This window comes from Prinia subflava (genome assembly GCF_021018805.1).
Source record: "Prinia subflava isolate CZ2003 ecotype Zambia chromosome W unlocalized genomic scaffold, Cam_Psub_1.2 scaffold_2cwr_NEW, whole genome shotgun sequence".
NCBI lineage: Eukaryota > Metazoa > Chordata > Aves > Passeriformes > Cisticolidae > Prinia > Prinia subflava.
Genome location: NW_026960607.1, coordinates 2311327 through 2331914, shown reverse-complemented (window position 1 = coordinate 2331914; position 20588 = coordinate 2311327). Strand labels below are relative to the sequence as shown.

The 20588-nt window shown below is 42.0% G+C and overlaps 1 protein-coding gene across 1 annotated transcript in view; it reads left to right on the top strand.

The window, feature by feature from the left end:
- Window positions 1-20588, top strand: part of LOC134564952 (palladin-like) — a 285708-nt gene that overhangs the window by 211602 nt on the left and 53518 nt on the right. The window contains exon 12 of the mRNA XM_063424265.1: window positions 18024-18719. Coding sequence (XP_063280335.1) covers window positions 18024-18719 — 696 coding nt within the window. The remainder of the gene's footprint in view (window positions 1-18023; window positions 18720-20588) is intronic.

Here is a 20588-nt window from a genome sequence, read left to right as displayed (position 1 = left end):
TCACATCCCTCAGTAGTTGTTAGGAAAAACATATATTCATGGGTGCATTAGCATCTGGCCAGTGCCAACCCATGACACTCAGTAATTGATAAGTTTGGTGGAAAACTTTAAATTATGTTAGGAATTTTGTCAAGAGTAGAATTTCAGATGTCTGTGATTGCTGTCACATTTTGGATAAGCTGGTATGTATATTTTAGTTTCTTAAATAGTAACTGTAAGAAGTAGTTAAGAAAATTACTAATTTTCAACAGGTAGCATATCAGTAAAATACATGTGTTGTGCTTGTAGGAAGCAAATTAAATGTCTTTAAGAGCTACGTGGCAGGTCTTTCCTGCCAGCTGCTGGGAGCCACAGATGCAGAAGCAGGTATCCAGTTTGGCTGCCCAGGAGCTAGAGAGATATATGTGATACATTCCAATTTTAATAAATTAACAAATTATGGGGGGAAAATCATCCTGGCTTTTATTGTATAAATACCAAAGTTTAGAGATAAATATATCTAAATGTACACATATAAAAATATATCTATACATAGAGAGCTGCTGACATGGAACTCAGTGAGAGGGGCCCCTGCCATTTGGTACAGTGTGATAGTGACTGTCTCCCTTTTGGTAGAGCTCCAACATAATTCTGAAGCAATAGTATTGAGTTAGAAGCTAGATCTTCATTGGAAGGTAGAGTTCATGGAGATGAGTAGTTGTTACCCCAAAAATACAGACATTTTCTGGCATTGTTTTTGAATCTTAACTTAGAAAAATAGTTCAACCTTTTAAAGTTGTGCTTAATTCTGATTATTTTTCATTTGAAATATTCCTGTACCTTCATTTCAGTAGTATTTTTGTGTATTTCTGTAGAACTGCACAATCTGTTTCTCAAAGAGCAGGTCACTGGTAGGATTGTGAAGGAGCCGGTCTGCTTTTGCTCAGCAATGACTTGAGACAGAAGGGAGCTCATTATTCTTCCATACCTGAGATAAATAGGACTCCTAATTTCAAACAAAAATTGATTTTCTTTATCTGCTTTCCATTTGCTCCTTTTATTAACATCAAGAGGGACAAAATTGGGAATTTTAAGAAGTTATAGAAAACATCTCTTAATCTTGGTTCTTTACCTGTGGTCATTCCATTTACTTTGTATACTGTGTTTTAAAACACTGACTGAATTTCAACGCCCTTGCATTCATGGTAGGCATAACTTGGTAGGGTTCATTTTGTGTACAAAGGCTTCAAGGCCTGAACAGCATTTCTCTACCTCTGGAGAACTTCCCCTTCCAAGAGAGGTAGTTTGGCTAGAAGGGCTTCCATATGAACTTTTATGTTTAAAGGTACACAAAGTTGATGGTTAAACTGCAAACAGTAAGATATTTCCCAGAAAAGGGACATTGTTTCTCTAAATAAGCTTTGTAATGTAAGATAAAAGTAAAGCTGGTACATATCCTAATACTGGGAATATGTGAATGAGCCTAGGAGAGGAGGTTAAGTATGAAGGATTTATTGCATTCCTGGAAATGCCATCTGCTGTAATGTTCTCTGCAATCCAGTAGCCAGGTCTTGTTGAGACTTTGAGAGATGTACAGCCATTACTTACATCCCGTCCTGGACTCCACTGTATTCACACACTTGGAGTTACAGTTCCTGATAGGGGCTGTTACCAGTTTAATTCTGAGTCACAGACTGCTCTGTTTTCAAAACAATGTGATACAAAGGGGTTATCAGGAAGAAAAAGCATTATGAAAACAGGATAAAAATATAAACCAGCCTATTGTAATTTAAACAAAGGGCATACCTCAAAATATGATTTCTCAAGTAGCTATTAAACTATGGTGTATGTATTGGAACCCATTGTTGTCCACCAAGAAACCTAATATCTCATGTCTATAGTCTTTACTTTAAAGATCTGTTGTTAAATGTTGCTTGCTATCCCTTAGCTCCGAAAGTCATCACCTTACTGAGCACGTTCTGAGTGCCTGGTACTAAACCTGTGCATGAAGCTGCTCTTACAGGCAACGTGTGTCAGAAACCTTGCCTCCATTGTAACTAATGTCTGCTTTCATTAACATCTTACTGCCTTGGTGCTTGCATTTTTGAACTGTTTTAGCATACTGTCATGGGTTAGCACTGGCCAGATGTTAATGCACTTATGAATGAATGTTTCTTCTTTAACAACTACTGTGGGGTGTGATCAGGAACAGAGCAGAGCAGGCTTAAACTTTGAAAAACAGAAAAACAAAACTTTATTACATTACATAAGAACAGAGATAGAAAACTCTAAACACACACAGAGACAGAAATAAAAACTTCTCAGAACATTTCTTCTCTTCCCCCAGTTTCTACTCTTTACACATTACTTTCTATAGACCAAACCCTTGGGTTTTAAATCAAACAATCACTACTCAAAAAAAACCCCCACTAATCTTCAATTCAGCAAGGTAGAGAGGAGTCTCTCCTGCACCACAGACTGCTCTTCAGGAAACGCAGGTCTACTCTTTGTGTGTTTCTATGTCACCTGTGGCACCGCCCGGAGAAGTCTGCCAGGGGACACTTTCTGTTTCCTATGTCTAGTGCTCTTACTACTGTCTATAGGCCAAAACTGCATACAGGGCTCTTTTAAGGATGCTTTCATGCCGAGCTCTCCCTATCTTTCTCCTGGGGCCGAGGGCTATTTTTTCTCTGCGGGCAGAGGGCGCTACTACACCCTCTCCCTTCTCTTCTCTGTTCACTCTACTCTTAAAGTGCTAGTCACTGTAGCAAAGCTGAGCCAGCGGCATCTACCTAAAAATGCAGTTTATGTTCAAAGAGACTAGAGTTCAGTTTATGGCTAACATTATGCAAGAAAAGTCTAGCTCAAAAAGCCACTCTTTTTCATCTCTGCCTACTTAAGATTCTCTTCATCTTTCTTTATCATCTCAGTCTCGAGCTGTTTCTCTCTCTCTTCTGAAGCCACTAACCATGAGAAGCAATGTCTGAGAAAAGTCTCTTTCTGCCTCAGAAAGAGCTAACAGTTTTTAGCTCCAAGCAAAGTCCTAAACTCAGCATCTCTTTACACAGCTAAGAACTTCTTCTCTCTCCTGCCCCCGCTCTTTCTTTGCTGTTAGCTGCTGTCAATATTCGAAACTCTAAAGCAGCAGTCTCTCTCCTTGGGGGAGGGGAAGAGAAAGGAAAGGGGGGGGAGAGACAGGATGAAAGGCAGCTCTACAGTTTTCTACCCCTCCATCTTAGATAAGAGCTAGCTCCCAGTCTTGTTCACTCTCTTCCCTGCCCCCCGGGGCTCCGGCTTACCTGAGCCCGACCACGTGTTTCCCCTCCCCCACCTAGCCTCGTGGCTGGGCGGGGAGAAGAAGCCTGAGATGTCTGTCCGCTTAAACCAGAATCTAAAAGAGGCCGAACCCCCCTAGAGTCCTGCTTTTAACCCCTTGTGTCTTCAGAAGCATGTCTAAACTTCCGAGTGGCCAATCCAAGTGCCAGCACAAAACCTGATCACTGATTGGCCTGCCCACATCCCCCTAGAAAAATTCACCTCCTCCCCCAACCACGACACATACCTATTAGATCATTTGAAAAGGTATTTTAATACTTTGGTTAAGAATATCTGGTATTGGAAAAAGATCACAAATTCTTAAGCAGAACTTTTGAACATATTTATGTAGTACTAGGCCTGCTTTTCAGTGAGTAGATGAAATTTCTCAATATTGATTTTACCCTAGCTATGACTTTTTTAAAAATTACTTACCTTTGCCATTTACTGATTGAATTTGCTAAAAAATTACTTTTAAATGCTCATTCTTATATTGTTATAATTAATTATTTGGCAAAAAAAAATCCATGTGAGAAAATAAATCGATGCTCTATTGTTTAGACAAGCTTGGTGAGTTCCCTGAAAGCATGTGTGCCCTTTAAAATTACAAAACATATTTCAGATAATTGGAAAGAGGATGTAATTACAATTAAATTAGTTTTTCTTGTAATCTCATCCAAAAACTAACTCTTTTAATTCCCTTCTTTGTTTCCCTACTAATGAGGGCTGATGCCTTTTCATAATTTTGGCAGCTGGGCTCTCCCTGTCTTTGTCACAGCAGTGTTATCTTTCAGGGACCTACCTATGTACAACTTCCACCACTGATGGTGTCATTCCAAAGAAACACTGGTGAATTGATACTATTTCCTGTCCTTTTCTTCTTCATAATGACACATATCTAGGATACCTCTCCTCAAGAAAATAGTACGGCAGTGTCTGATGTTAAAAGAATAGCTCTGAGGTAGAGAACATTCCTTTGCAGACAAGGATTGTGCACTTTTACAACTGGCATGAAAATTTGCTCTATGATGATCTTTGTGGATTTTTGTCCCGCGAACTGATGTGATAATGGTTGTATTTGCATCTTATTTTTCAAGCAAGCAAACACTTGATTTATGCGGATTCTAAGCTGACCAAAAGCTCTTCAACTGGAATCAGTACAGTACTGGGCTAATAAACCCTGATTTACAGGCATACGTATTCCTGCAGCCCCAAGCCAAGCCCCAAGCCAAGCTTAGTGTGAGAGCTGAGCTACCTCATTTTTGCCTGTCACCCTTCTGTAGACATACCCTGAATCTGGTCTCTGCTTCTGCCTGGCAGGGTTAGCATCAGTGCAGCAGCAACTCTGCAGTGCTGCACTAGCATTGACAGGGCCATAGATGGGCATTTGTGGGATGCTGCTGGCTGGGTGTAGCGCCATGTGATTTGGCAAATGCAAATAAAAAGGTCTCAAGACATGACACTCCTACTTGCTTTCAGCACATGTTGGATAAAGATAGGAGTGTTGGAGACAGCTATGTTTCTTCTATATTCAACACCTCATTAGTGCTAAATTTTTGCCTTTTTTTTTTTTTACCTTAGTCTGTCTGTAAGAAAAAAAATTGAGGACGATTATGATGAAAAATAAAATAACTATTATTTGTTAATAATTTTAGAGGTACTGAACAGTAGGTCTGCAAATATTCAGGCCAAAGATGCAGAATGAGGTGACAGTAGTAATCTTACAGGGTTTTCTCTGACCAGTCAGAGATGACATAAACTGTTTCTGTAATCAACTAAGAAAGTCGAATGCTGATGGGAACTGTCTTGGTTTGAAAGACAGATATCTGCTAGGAAGGGGGCAGGACCTCCCTAGAGATGGAGAATTCAAATCCCCTCCCTCCAAATTATTCTAATTTAGAAAATTAAAGGGGCTTTCAGGCAAAGGTATGGGGATAGGAATAACAGTTCTTTACTAGTATATATGACAAAACAACAAACAAACAACAACTACAGCATTAGTAATAAACAGAACGAAGAACCTTGAGGGCTTTCTTTCACAAAAGCCCGGGGCAGTTTGATCTTGGTGCCCCTGCAGGACTCCGAGAGGCCGAGCTGGAACGGTGAAAAGTCCCAGGCTGGTGGATGAGATGAGGAGCTCTGCACTGGTAGCTAGGGCGGCAGGGGATGTCCCGGCAGGGCTGGGCAATGCAGGGCTACAGAGTAGCAGGAAAGCCTCAAAGCTCCAAAGAAACAGCAGCGGTGGGGGGAGGGCTGGAGAAAGTGAGCTCAGGATTCCTGGGTACACAAGCCGATGACGGTAGATTTCCCAGGACAACGGAGTGATGGCTGTGAACTCTCCTTGCAGCAAGCGGCAGCTTGACTGTCCTCCTGGATGCTGAGACCAAGAGTGAGCAACTGCCCCCCCAGCTCTGTCTTTTACCTTTGCCAAAGCTCTGATTTTCTCTCCCCTCTGAGGGAAACTCCCAGACTCAAAAACAATAGGTGTAGCCTTGTGCTGCCATGTCCTTCAACTACTCTCTTTCTCTGGCTAAGTACTGTCATTAAGGTTTCTTAGCAACTTATGGGAAAAAATTCTGTAAGTGAAAAAGAGGCAAATCTAACACCCAACAGGAACTAAAATTGTGTTGTATTAACTGATTTCAATAAAGGCGACTATTAAGTAATTTCACAAAAATAGAAGAAAAAGTTTCAGCCTGTGTCCTATGGGGTGAAAAACTGAACTAATAGGGATTTAGAGTTTCTATTGTCAACATTAAAAAGTGAATTATAAAATCTACAAAGTGAATTTTAAAATTTAGTTGTTCTTGGTACTAATTTAAGAAAAAAAAGTTAATCTCCTTTTAAGTACTGAAATTTGTAGTTAGTGAGACATTGCTAAAATTAAACCATTTTTACAACAACAACACCAAAGAAAGGCAACTGTTAAGTGACTGATTTTTCAGTTTTCTGCCCTAAAACAGCTGGCTCCCCTTTTTCTTATCTAAACAATGTCCTTTGGCCTGAGATCATAAGCAGAATCATTGTCAGAAAACATTTTCTAGGAAATGTAGATGGTTGGAATATCAAAATAAATCTTCTAGTGGAAAATATGATGTTATTACCATTTCTAATTTTGTTGCTATCAACAAAAGTATATTGTGCCAGAATCACACATTCATATGCCATGCATTAGGCAGACTGCTTCTAAAATTTCTGCTTAGATGACCTAAATTATATATAAACAATGACATACTTGTATACAATAAAGTATTTATATAATAAATATAAAAAAAAGTATATGTGCATGTGCTGAAACTTGGTGGATATCTGGAGTATTGATATAAAGTTACACTTTCCCCCTGAAAAACAAGAATTTTTAAGCAAGTCAATCTGATGTATTGTCACATGATAGACCACACAGTTAATTTTGAGCTTAATGTCTTTCACACAACTGTTTTGAAACAAAAAAAAAAAAACAGTTCTGATTTGTTTCACTGCTGAACATTTTTTTTTCCTTAGTTAAGAGTTTTGAGTGCTCCTGCATATTAACTTTTTTAGTCTCTATTCTTCTTCAGTGAATTTCTGCATTTCTAAATGAAATTCTTACTTCCATTTGAGCTGATAGTACTGCAATGCTTTAGAACCATATTAAGTATCTACTAAGATTTGTCTCAGGACCTAGAGTTGAAAATCAAATTGGGGAGAAAAAGTGGGACTAGGGAAGCTCAATTCACAGCTTCCCTAGGTTACAGATGTTTCTCACAAGTCTTTGCACATCTATATACATGGATAGATGAAACACAGAAATTGGTCCTGATTTATTAAAATATGAATATCGATCTAATATCAATATTCAACTGTGAGGGACAAAAACCTCTCAAACAGTTAAAGTTAGAAAGCGTATGTTTATTGTGACGCCGGGCAGCTCGTGGGATAGCTCCCTAATGCACACTGCGAAGATCATAGCTAATTACAAAGCCTTTTATTTACAAAAATGTTGAATACACAAAATACAAATGCATATTCATACCCCTGTCACTTCCTCTTCTCCGCTTCATATGCTAATTGACAAAAAGGCTATTAAGCATGTGTAGTTTGTTCCCTGAAATGGGTGGGTCGGTGGTCCTTTTGTGAGGAGTGGTCACCAAAAGGAGGAAGTAAAAGAAGTCTTCCTCATTCTAAACTTTCAACCTTTTCAGTGCAGATGTGATTGATGGATGGTAGAACTCCCTGTTTCCTGTTTTCCAGGACTATTTCAGTGGGTTTCTGGAAACAGGAGGTCTGGTGTTGTATTGATTAGTTTCTCTGTTTGCCAAGCAATGAGTTACTAGATCCGGGGTAGCTTATCTTAAATCTGGTTTCTTTTAACCACCCTCTAACTTTTAACTGATTTCAGCAAAGCTTATCTATTCATTTCAGCTAAATCAGCAACATCTATTGTTAACTGTAACCTTAGCTTTTCTCAAAGCTTCAAAATTAGTGTCTCATTTCCCCAGTACTTCTTTGAAATGAGTAAATTCTTTTACTTAGTATACAGCGTCTTCTTCATCTCTCCAAGCCATACGGCTAGTGTCTCTCAAGACCAAGCCATACACCTTTGATAGTGATGTTAAAGCTGCCACTCATCGTAGCATCCTCCAATTCCAAACAAGTATTACAACAGATAATACTAAACTTATGCTGACTAAAATAAGCAACACAATTATAGGGTGGACTAAGGCATTCAGTATACCAGTTGCTGTTGGTGACCATCCAAAATGCACATCCCACCAATGATGAGACAAATGTTCCTTCAGCCTTTTAAAAACCCCTTTGATGGTCTCAGTGTCATGATGTATTGTAATTAATGTCTTTTTCCCTCCATCTCTAATTTCTTTTAAGATTTCTCTAAATTCGCGATGTTTCATCAATTTAGCAACTAAAGTCAAATTCATTCCTATGGGCCCAGGCAGTATCTTCTGCACAGTGGCTAGGTTGGCCTTTATAAATTGATGTGATATTACAGGTGCCCGATAGGAAAAATCACATCCTTTAATTCTAACAAAATTGCAAACACACAAATTGAATTGAGTCTCATCTATAATTTGGTTGTCTATCCTTATGATGGGGCATGCAGTTCTAAGATAGACACAACCTTGTCCCGTATACACAAGTGGTCTGTTTGCCTGGATGCATTTCAAAGTGACAAATACTTTGGTCCGTATCCAAACAAGTGTCTTTGTCACCTTCTAGTGTCCCTTCACATATGTATCCTAGTTGTCTCCTCACAGAACAGGGCTCTAGATTAACAGTTTGCCATTTTCCTTCAATTTCTCGTGCCCACATCCTGTGTTCAGAAGGGTACAATACTGTTCCCTCATGGTTTAATCCTAAAGGGACTATTGGATGTATTAGGTCCACTGAGGCATCGTGTATAGTTCAAACAAAGGCTGTCACCATACTAGTCACAGGGTTATAGGTGAAATTGACCAACATCCACCAAGATTGAAGTTCTCTCTCTATATCAGAGGCATTGTCCTAAACAATCTTGCGAATTTCAGCAGGGAATGTCCCCTCTCCACCTTCCCTGATAACTGCAGCAGCTACTGATTGCATCCACAGTTGTGCTTGAGTACACCCTAGAACCAGCGAGATGTTTTCACTAGCTGTGCCTAGTGCATTAATTATTACCTCATGATCTCGCTCTCTGTATTTTCTCATTCTGGTAATATTTGGGTCAATTTCCGATGAGTGTCACCTAGTGCTAGTAGAGAGGATTGCAAAGGTTGTTGTAGTTTGACTAAATCGCTCCCTACTGAGGTTAATTTATTCATCAGCACTTCTGAATCTATTGTGTTCAGCACTCCCAGTCCTGTCCCTAGCAACCCAGTGAGATCCTTCTTACTCCTAAAATTAGGAGGCATACTTTTTTGGAGCCAAGTGGTCCAGTCCATAAAGGAGTTCCTGAGAAATGGGGCACATTCTGGCCGAACGTGAGAAGCATTTACCTGTACTCCCATTTCTATTCATTTCAAAGACCACTTTGGGTTAACTATCAGCTTCTGAACTCCTGTCTTCTTAATAGCATATGGCCCAATTCTGGTAACTACAGGAGTTATTTGTTCCTCTACTTCTGGAATAGCTGGCATCTGGGTGATCACAGCCTTTCTTGGTACTGGTGGAGTAATCTCAGTCTGGTCCTTATGGAGCTCAGTACATACCTGGGTGATGAGTCAATATCATACCCTCTTATCGCACACCCCTGTATTTTGAGTCTAAACTGAGGACATTTACTCAAGCATTTGTCACAGCATTCAGGACTAATCCAGATGGGTCTCATGGGTGGGTGGTAAGCCTCATGGAACCCATCCTGTACGAATGCATACTTACATCCCCAAACATTTCTTCCTTCCCACAAGCTTGCATTCGTGACTTTTAGCATCTTGTTTAACGCCTTACAAAAGTAAGGGTCATAAGCTCTTCCTTGGCACCCGTATATCCCAGTCACATTATACTTACATGGTATTGCGTTGACTCTTGTTATGCCTTAGGTAATCACTACAATAGTTATAACTTTCCACATAATGTCCATAGTAATTATTAGTCCGTTTATTCATGGTCCCAAGTGAGCTTCAGCTTCAGTTCGTTATCGCCTGGTGTGACCTTCCAAATTCCCTCTGGGGCTTTCTTCACTCGGGAGTGATGGATCCAGGCCTTCTGTTCTTTGATCTTGATTGAAGTGAAGGTAGTGAGGAGCACCTGGGATGGTCCTTCCCACTGCGGTTCCAAGGTCTTTTCTGCAAAAGACTTAATGTACACATAATCCCCAGGTTGTACATCATGTACTGGCCCATCTAGTTCTTTGTTTTGAGCTCCAGCCACATATCTCTCAATTTCTCTAAACTGTTTATTTAGGGCCACCATATATCTATGTAGGGTTTCTTCTTCTACTTGAATGGGTGTTGTCCCCTCTTGAACTGCATATGGCCTCCCATACAATATTTCAAAAGGGCTTGGTTTCTCTTTTGCCCTTGGTTTTGTCTGAATTTGCAATAATGCCAGTGGGAGAGCCTGGGGCCAGGGCAAATTTGCTTCTTGCCCCAATCTCACAATTTGTTGTTTAGTCAAATGGTTCGTTTTCTCCACTTGCCCACTAGATTGAGGATGATATGGGGTATGCAATTCCCAGTCTATTGCCAGGTGGTGACTTATTTGCTGTACAATTTTTGAAATAAACTGTGGCCCCCTATCTGAGGATATGGTAGCTGGAACTCCAAATCGTGGTATTATTTCTTGCAACAGTGCTTTGGTCACCTCTCGGGCCTTAGCTGTCCTGGCAGGAAAGGCTTCTGGCCATCCTGAAAAGGTATCAGTTAGCACCAGTAGGTAATGATACCCTCCCTTTCTGGGCATTCTGTAAAATCAATTTGCCATTGTTGCCCAGGTCCACAACCTTTCCCAATTTGTCCCACTTTAGGCTTTGGGGTGTTTTTAGGGTTTGTTCGGAGGCAAAGGCTACACTGACAAGTTACTTGTATCACTGTGCCCTGCAATTTCCTGGCCATAATTCTTTCTTTCAAATGGTTATACAGGGCATCCATTCTCCAGTGTGTTTTCTCATGTTCCCTCTGTACTAATGACCACAACAAATAAGAGGGTACTACAAGTTTCCCTTCTTCTGTTACAGCCCATCCCTCCTGGTTATAACTTGCCTTTTCTACCTTAATAAGTTTCTTATCCTTTTTATTGTATATTGGCTTACCCTCTAGAAATTTTTCCCTCTGGAATCAATGCTGCCTCAGTTGTCTCATCAGGTATGTCACCTTTTGCTGCTTCTTTTGCCTCCCTATCCGCCAGCATATTCCCTTCCTCCAATTCAGAGCTCACCTTTTGGTGCGCTTTAATGTGCATGATGGCTACCTTTTCAGGTAATTGTACTGCATCCAATAGTCTCGGTATTTCTTGGGCATGTTTAATATTCTTCTCTTGTGAGTTCAACAGTCCTCTCTCCTTCCAAGTGGCTCCATGTGCATGAACTTCTCCAAATGCATACCTTGAGTCCATATAGATATTAATTCCTTTTCCTTTTGCTAGCTCTAGGGCTCAAATTAAGGCAATTATTATAGCCTTCTGCACACAGGTATTTGTTGGTAATGGTCTAGACTCTATTACCTCTCTGCTTGTGGTAACTGCATACCCAGCATGCCTCTTTCCACTGATGACATAGCTGCTCCCATCAGTAAACCAGGTCTCGGCATTCTCAAGCGGGGTATCTTTCAGATCTGGGCAACTGGAGTAGGTGGCCTCGATGTTCTGCAGGCAATCATGGATCACTGGTTCTCCCATATTCCCGCTGAGGAAGGAAGCTGGGTTCACAATGTTAGTTACCACAATCTCAACATCATCTTGTTCTACCAGTATAGCTTGGTACTTCAGGAACCTCTGTGGGGAGAGCCAATGCCCCCCTTTCACTTCCAGGACTGTAGACACTGTGTGGGACACTAGCACAGTCATCTTCTGGCCCAGGGTGAACTTGCGTGCCTCTTGGATCTTCACTGCTACTGCTGCAACGGCTCTGAGACACCTCGGCCACCCCTTAGCTGCCGTATCCAGCTGTTTGGAGAGGTAGGCAACTACCCTTCGGTACGGGCCCAGATTTTGTGCTAGTATTCCTAAAGCGATTCCTTGCTTCTCGTGAGAAAACAAAAAGAACGGCTTACCCACGTCTGGAAGTCCCAAGGCTGGTGCTGACATGAGGGCCTTCTTTAGCTGGTCGAAGGCTCGAGTTGCTTCTTTTGTCCATTTATGATCTCTGTACCCTTCCGTGATCAAGGCATACAGAGGTTTAACAAGCAATCCATAATTATAAATCCACAGTCTCCACCACTCTGTCATGCCTAGAAAGGTTCTCAGTTCTTTCACTGTCTGAGGCTTTGGGGTCTGGCATATTGCCTCCTTGCGATCTTGTCCCAAGGTTCTCTGTCCAGTACTTCCTTCATAGCCCAGGTAAATAACTGTCTGCTTTACCATCTGAGCCTTCTTTTGGGATACTCGATATCCTTGCATGCCCAGAAAGTTTAGGAGGCTTACCGTCCAGTCCACGCATGTTTCCTGAGTCTGGGTGGCTATTAAGAGGTCATCCACATACTGGAGGAGCTGTCCTTCTCCTGGAGGAGGTTCCCAGGACTCCAAATCCTTTGCAAGCTGCTCCCCAAATAGGGTAGGAGAGTTCTTATACCCCTGCGGTAATACGCACCATGTGAGCTGAGTTTTACGTCCAGATTTAGGGCTTTCCCATTCAAATGCAAAAATTTTCTGGCTGGCTTCATGGAGAGATAGGCAAAAGAAAGCATCCTTCAAATCTAAAACAGTAAACCAGGTTAATTCAGGTGTAAACGGGTTAACAGGGTGCAAGGATTGGCAACTACTGGGTACAAGTCCTCAGTTACTTTGTTAACAGCTCTTAAACCTTGTACCAACCTATATGACCCATCAGGCTTCTTCACTGGCAAAATAGGAGTGTTGAAATCAGACTGACACTCTCTCAGTAGTCCTATCTTGAAAAAGTTTTCAATAATTGGACTAATCCCCTCTCTACCTTCTTTCTTTAGGGGGTATTGTTTAACCCTTACTGGCTGTCCTCCTTCTTTAAGTTTAATCTGCACTGGTAGTGCATTCTTTGCCCTTCCTGGTATATCAGAAGCCCACACTCCAGGAAATACCTGATCTATTATTTTCCTGAAATTTTCCTCTTCATTTGCAACTTCATTTTCTTTGGTTATCATCATTAAACTTAACAGTTCTACATATTGTTGATCTTTTGCCTCCAAAATAATGTCCCCATTCTTAAATATTATTTTTGCCTCCAGCTGCTCTAGCAGGTCTCTGCCCAAAAGTGCAGACGGAGCTTTAGGCATGTATAAAAATCGGTGAATTCCCCACTGTTTACCCAATTTATACTACAATGGTTTGCAAAAATAAGCTCTTTCAGATTGGCCAGTCGCCCCTTTTACCATAACATAGTCACTGGTTACAGGTACTAGGGCCTTATTCAGCACTGAAAATGTTGCCCCTGTGTCTATCAAAAATTTCACCTCTTCCTCTTTGTTCCCCAGTTTGACTATAACCAGAGGGTCCTCTAGGGTAGGGCCCTCCGGTCCCACTTAGTCCTCTTTTACATGTGAGCAATCACTTTTTCCCCTTTCTGACCACCTTTTCTATGTTCATCACCCTTTCTTAGTTTTGGACACTGTTTTTTCCAGTGACCAAATTTTTGCAAAATGCACATTGATCTTTTCCCAGTTGGGGTGGTCCCTGTTTCGGTGGACCTTGCCCACGTTTTCTTTTTTCTCCCTCTTTTACTACTGCTACTAATTTCTTCATCCCTTGTTTATATCCTTCTTCCCGGTTACTAAAAACTCTCCAGGCCTCATCCAGTAAAGCTTCTAAATTCCGGCTGTTTGGACCCTGGATCTTCTGGAGTTTCCGCCTGATGTCTCCTGTAGACTGTCCTAAAAATAAATTTATTAATTGCTGCATCCCTTCATCAGATCCAGGATCCAGGGTGGTGTGTCGGGGCATTGCGTCTCGCAGGTGATCTAGAAATTCAGAGGGTGTTTGAGAGGGGCCCTGTTTGATAGCATATAAGGCTGACCAGTTTATGGTTTTGGGGATTGCTCTTTCCAGCCCTTTTACTATCAATTCCTGGTATCTCTTTAACCGTCTCAATCCCTCATCTCCATTAGGATCCCATTTTGGGTCTTGGATGGGAAATATATCCTTAACATCTTCCTGTGTTGTTCTACAATCATCCTCGGCTAGATCCTTAGCTACTTTCAAAAATAATTGCTTCTCACTTTCTGTTAGGGCTTCAAGCAGCAGTTGGAGGTCTGCCCAATCAGGTAAATGCTGCTTAATCATAAATTTCATTTTCTTAGCAACCCCTATTGGATCACTTCGATAGCCCTTAGCACTCTTTTGCCAAATTTCTAAATCAATCGAGGAAACGAGAACCTTACTCAGTTTTGTTTCTCCATCAGAGGTCATTGCTTGTCTTAGAGGTGCTTGTATGACCTCTCTGGCTTGTTTTCAGGTCCTTAATGCTATGGATCCTTGTGGGGGAAGTTTGGGAGCTGGTGAGGGAGGTTCAGGTTCATCCCACTCACTGTGACTGCTAAGCAGTGGTGGATAAAATTTGGATGGTTCCTTGGGTTCAGGAGTGGGTGGAGAAACCCCCACCTCAGCTTCTGCCCTTCCAAAGGACATGAAGCTAGAGATGACGTGGGGGAGGTTGGAGTTAATGATGGTTCTGAATCTGCATCCCCCACCACCCTCCTCCTTTCTTGCCTTTTAGGGGGTGGTTTAAGTATGTCTTCTGATCCTTGTTCCAATGCCTCTGCTTGGTATACCTTGTCAGGATGTGTGCACCTCTGATTTATTGAGCAGGTACTACAACACCATTTGGGCTTCACTTTAGTAACTTTATGGTCCTTTTCAAGAGCCAATACTAAAGGATCAGATGGTGGCCTCATTCCACAATCCCTCTGCCACTCAGGGTGATCCCTAAGAGTAAAAAACATGTCAGCATAAGCCACTTCCTGCCACTTTTGTTCACGGCGTAGGAAGAGCATTAGCTGCAATCGAGTCTCATAGTGCAGTGTACCATTTGCTGGCCACTTCACCCCCTCTTCCAGCCTATACAGTGGCCACCACTGTGTACAAAACTTAATAAGCTCCCTTTTGGTTTCTGTACCCCCATAGCCCACCAATTCTTTCCTATGTGTAAAAATACATCCCAGAGGACTGCCTTTAGGAATCTCTTGACTTTCACTTGCTCCCATCCTTAATATCCCTCTGGTATAAAGATATACTGGGCACTCTTCACCCTAAAGATTTCCACTGGTTTCCCTATATCTCCTGCTCCTGGGCATATACTTTTACTGAAGAATGAAGCAGGGTTTACACGCACGCACACATACACACACCATGGGAAGGGAAAAGCTCCTTTTTATTTTAATCTCAAAGGAAACAACACAACACAATCAAATTGACAACAGACAGACTTGTCCCCTCTTCCTTGCATAAATTGCTGATTACAAATTGCTGTCGAACCAAGTCCTCTCTTATACCTTGCACTGGCTATATTGCAGCTAAAAATGCACTCAAAAATTGCAAGCAGTTTTACACATACTGCAGCAAGCGTACAGTTAAAACCTGACGCAATTCCTGTCGAGCTGTAATTAGAGTATAGATGGGGCTTCTGCAAAATACCAACCAATATCTGGCTTTGGCCAGATGTTAACAATCCCAAACATACACACTCAACCAAAAAATTTTAACAAAGTCTTGCCGTAAGCCAAAGGGCTCAAGCGGAGACACAGCACAAATCCCTCTGCAAGAGGGAAGCGGGGGGGCGACCCCGGCCCCACACCGTCCCGCACTCCTCTGTGGCCAGGAATCACCAGTTCCTAGTTAAAATACCACTCCACACACACCGGCAATCTCAAAGCCTCACAAACAATCAAGTATGTTCCTTCGCAGTCAAGACAAGTCCCCACTAACAAAACCTTTTGGGGTCGAGCGGGGTTGGTAGAACACAGTGTGAGAGAACAAAACCTGGATCCTTCCGCCGGTTACCAAGGTGATACCGGGCATAATTTCAAACCTTTCACACCACTCGTTCATTCACACAAAATAAACAGCTTATTCACCCACAACTGTCTTCTCCGCTTAACAACACACTGGTTAAAATATCATTGCCAGCCACACAAACAAAACTCACAAACAGCACTTCCCTGTGGCACACACCCCAGGCACTGTGTAAGCACTGCTTTCACAAACACAGATATCCCTCCGCTGATCAGGCGGGGGTTTTGAAATTCTTTTACAACTTTAAACATACACCACTCCTCCAAAACACGTACAGCACGCTACCAACACACCCCAAAAACACACAAATCAAAATACAAAACCTAACAAACCACCACACGAACGGCACACCAGTAATTTCCACAGTGTAAGCACGCAAACTTACAAAACAAAGATCTGTTTACACTACACGCACATCCAGCGCGCACGGGCTGCATTTGCGATCTCCTGTGACCCACAGCGGGACCCCTCTTGTCCCAAAACTCGCGGCTGAGACCCACATGCAGCTCACCAAGCCGCTTCTCAGCCACAAACCAAGCCAAATGGAGCCACTACTGCTCCCAGAACACAGCAAAACTGGCTGTCCTGTTGCCGCTGCCCCACCCCGGGACACAGGCTACAAACTCCTGGTGCTGTTGCCAGCACCACCACAAATACCAGACTCCGCGGAGCTTACAAAACCCAATCAGGCCTCTGCTTTGCATAAGACGTCTCTTATGACTTATAAGCTGCCTCTATTCAAAGGTACCCGTTTCCAATATTTATTAAACATACCTTTTTGTCCGTAGTTTTGGCAGGTCCTGGTCTTTCCCCGGGGTGTCAGCGGGGCCGCGGGAGCCCTCTTCCCAGAAAATCCTGGGTGGGCGCCCAGAGGGGTCCCAGACCCCGATGGCCCCTCGGCCAGAGAGAGCAGTCTCCTGGCTGGCTCGCCAGATGATTTATTAAAATATGAATATCGATCTAATATCAATATTCAACTGTGACGGACACAAAACTCTCAAACAGTTAAAGTTAGAAAGTGTATGTTTATTGCGACGCCGGGCAGCGCGTGGGATAGCTCCCTAGTGCACACTGCAAAGATCACAGGTAATTACAAAGTCTTTTATTTACAAAAATGTTGAATACACAAAATACAAATGCATATTAATACCCCTGTCACTTCCTCTTCTCCACTTCATATGCTAATTGACAAAAAGGCTATTAAGCATGCGTAGTTTGTTCCCTGAAATGGGTTGGTGGTCCTTTTGTGAGGAGTGGTCACCAAAAGGAGGAAGTAAAACGAGTCTTCCTCATTCTAAACTTTCAACCTTTTCAATGCAGATGTGATTGATGGATGGTAGAACTCCCTGTTTCCTGTTTTCCAGGACTATTTCAGTGGGTTTCTGGAAACAGGAGGTCTTGTGTTGTATTGATTAGTTTCTCTGTTTGACAAGCAATGAGTTACTAGATCTGGGGTAGCTTATCTTAAATCCGGTTTCTTTTAACCATCCTCTAACTTTTAACTGATTTCAGCAAAGCTTATCTATTCATTTCAGCTAAATCAGCAACATCTATTGTTAACTGTAACTTTAGCTTTTCTCAAAGCTTCAAAATTAGTGTCTCAGTCCCCTGTCTCCAAGTACCTCATTTAAAGTATGGCTGTAATTAGGTCTGTCTGATTGGCCCCCAGGGGCTACAGCAGAAATTTAGCTATGGCTGAAATTGTTACTGGGTAAATATTTCAGCCTTATTATTGAAGCAGGACTGTTGAATAAAAAGCACAAGAAACAAAAAGAAACCTTTTTTAGAATTTCAGTACTTTTACCTTTATTTCTATTATCTGGATTGTTCCTTTAAAATATCCTAAGTGCTTCAAATTTCCATATAATTTACCTTTTTGAAGAATTGATGGTTCTGTTAAATTCTATTTTGCATACCCTTTTTCCTTCATCTTGAGGACAAAAAAAAATGGACTTTTGTAGCAGCGTGTTAACTCTTAAGAAATGGGGCTATTCCAACATATGTAAATGCTTTGAACTTTCTTTCAATTTTCCTGAACCATAGATCGGTGGAACTTTTGCCTCCTTCCCCGCTAGCACTGCATGTCTGATCATCTTTTTGTCTATTTTTCATTTCCACAGGGACCCCAAAAAAATACAGCAGCTGCAGAACCAAATTCGTCTGGAGCAAGAAAGTGGACAGTGGTATCGTCACCAACAGCAACCTGATCATCATCAGCACCCTCCCTCCTCTCCTTCCTTTCCTCCTCCCCCCTCCTTCCAGGAGCTTGAATCCAGCCAGTCTGCCACCTCTCCTGTGCCAATGAGTATTCTTAATTCTCATACTTCCCCAACCATGCAGTCTTCCAGCTCCTTCAACTATGCTCGGCCTAAGCAGTTCATTGCTGCCCAGAACATCAGCCCTGCTTCAGGTTATGTGACTCCATCTTCTGGGTCATCTACATCTAGCCTTCCTTCTCCTATGTCTCCAACTGCTTCTCAGAAACAGTTTGGGAGAGTGCCAGTTGCTCCCTTCTTTCAGCAGTTTGCTCCAGAAGGGGAATATGCCTGGTCTCCTTCTTCTCCATCCCCTCCACCCCCACCTCCACCTGTCTTTAGTCCAACAGCGACATACCCAGTGGTTGATTCCTTTCCACTTCCACCTCCTCCGCCTCCTCTTCTTCCTTCACTGTCTTCACCTTCCCCCAGCCTGTCTCCAACTCCAGGATTTCCTAATTCCAGCCAGTCTCCAGCAGCTTTTCTCAGCTCCATGCTGCCATCCCAGCCACCACCCATTTATGTCAACGCATTAGGCCTCACAAAAGGAGTGATGCCTCCGTAAGTATCAGCTGATGAGCTCTTTGATGTACTGAAGATTGTAATGAAGATTATTGCACTTGCTTCATTTGTACTTTTCTAGGGTCCTTTGCTTTTAGCTGTTATCTGAGAGGGAGAGATGTGTGAATAAATAAATTGAAAATGCTTCTGTGCTAGAGATGTGAGATAGTTTTTTGACCCTCACAGAAGTGAGATTTTGAAAGAGCTTGGCAGTAGGAACAGAAAAGATGAGAAGCTGAAGCTTAAACTAGAGCTTAAGAAAATAGGAAAGCAGCAGCAGCAAAAGACTCTGCAGGCCCAGGGCAGTTGAAGGAGATCCAAGAAAACCCTTCTCATGGCCCAGTTCTTTTAAAGTCACGTACTCAGTGATATTTGCAGTTGTCTTACATCTGCAGGTAGAGAAATGTCAAGTAAAGAGAGTATCTTTCAGAAGTCCCTATAGCTTAGTGATACTGAAAATACAAGGCATTAAAGTATACATCTGATAATAAATAACAATTCATTTGCTTTGGCTAGAGATTTTGTTCTGAGGAAGTTTGGGAAAGTGTTTAGGGAAGGTTTTAGAATAGCAGTGCATAAAAAACAAACAGAATCCTTATGCCTAACAACTCTGCACACTTATTTTCCCCTTTTGTCTTCTCTAAAGGCCAAAATAGTATTTTGGAGCATGTCAGCTCCCATCATAGATCATTTTGTCTTTCCACTGGCACTAGACTCTTATTCCATCCTTAGAGAACAAAGAGACATGCTGAAGAACAAAAAATGAGAATAGCTGTATCCAAGGCTTATTTATAACTTTGTCCAGAAGTTTGTCTAAACATATCTACAGTATCTAGGTGACTTGCTCAGCTACATAATGTTGTAGTGGGAACTTCTGTTTTTTCAGTCCAAGATATGAGAAGGAAGAAAGAGGACAGATATTAAAGTAATGAGTCTTGTATATGCTTTGAAAAGCATTTCTTTATCTTGATTTGTGTCATCCTGCTCATTATGGAGTCTGGCCATGAAACTTTTTTAGGAGAAAAATTAATTAATAGTGCAGTTTGCCCTTGCAGTCATAATAGTTGTGATTTTCTGCCTTACTGTATCCTTTGCACTGGCTGAGTTTCACTTTTGATACTAAGCACTAAAAACTGTATGATTAATTTACTGACAGCTTGACCAGTAAGCACAGCCCACCAAAGTCTGCTATTACTCTTGATTTTCCAAGAAAAGGCTCTAGTCCAGCTATACAGTTCTGAGAAGAACTGGATTCTTTTTTGAGTTCACCTCTGTGTGCTGTGAGGGTAATAGCAGCAGCTTGAGCCTCCGCTGTCTCTCTTTTTCCCTGTTATGCTGTGTTTATGGATACAGGTTCTCACTTGAAGCATTAGCTGTGTTCTTCCTCATTCTCTTTGATCTTTGGACAGAGAAACAATTCTGCAAAGATTCTTCCCCCTTCCCCATCCCCTCACTTCCCCAAGTGCAGCAGCCAGTCTGGGGATGCACATGATGGTGTGTCTATCCATATTCCTCCCTCCCCCACCCCGACAAGGCAGCAACCTTGAAGTCTGAGCTGAGGATGAGGTAGTGTTGGGAAGGATGAAGTAGAAAGACCTTGCAAATATGGTGGTTTAGATTCTGGGAGTCTGAGTTCAACAAGCGAGATAGAAATGAAAGCATGCTTTGAGATTTAGGGTGTAGAGTGCAGGGCCATCAGCTTGTGAACAACGACCTGCTAAGCTGAGGGCCAGCCCCCTTGATTAAACAATATACTCCTACTAAGCTGAGGGCCAGATCATTTCATTAAACAATCCCCTTCTGTTTGCCTTGGGTGGTAGGACATTTCTATTGGCTGTATGTGTTGTTATCTTGTATTAGATTGGTTGG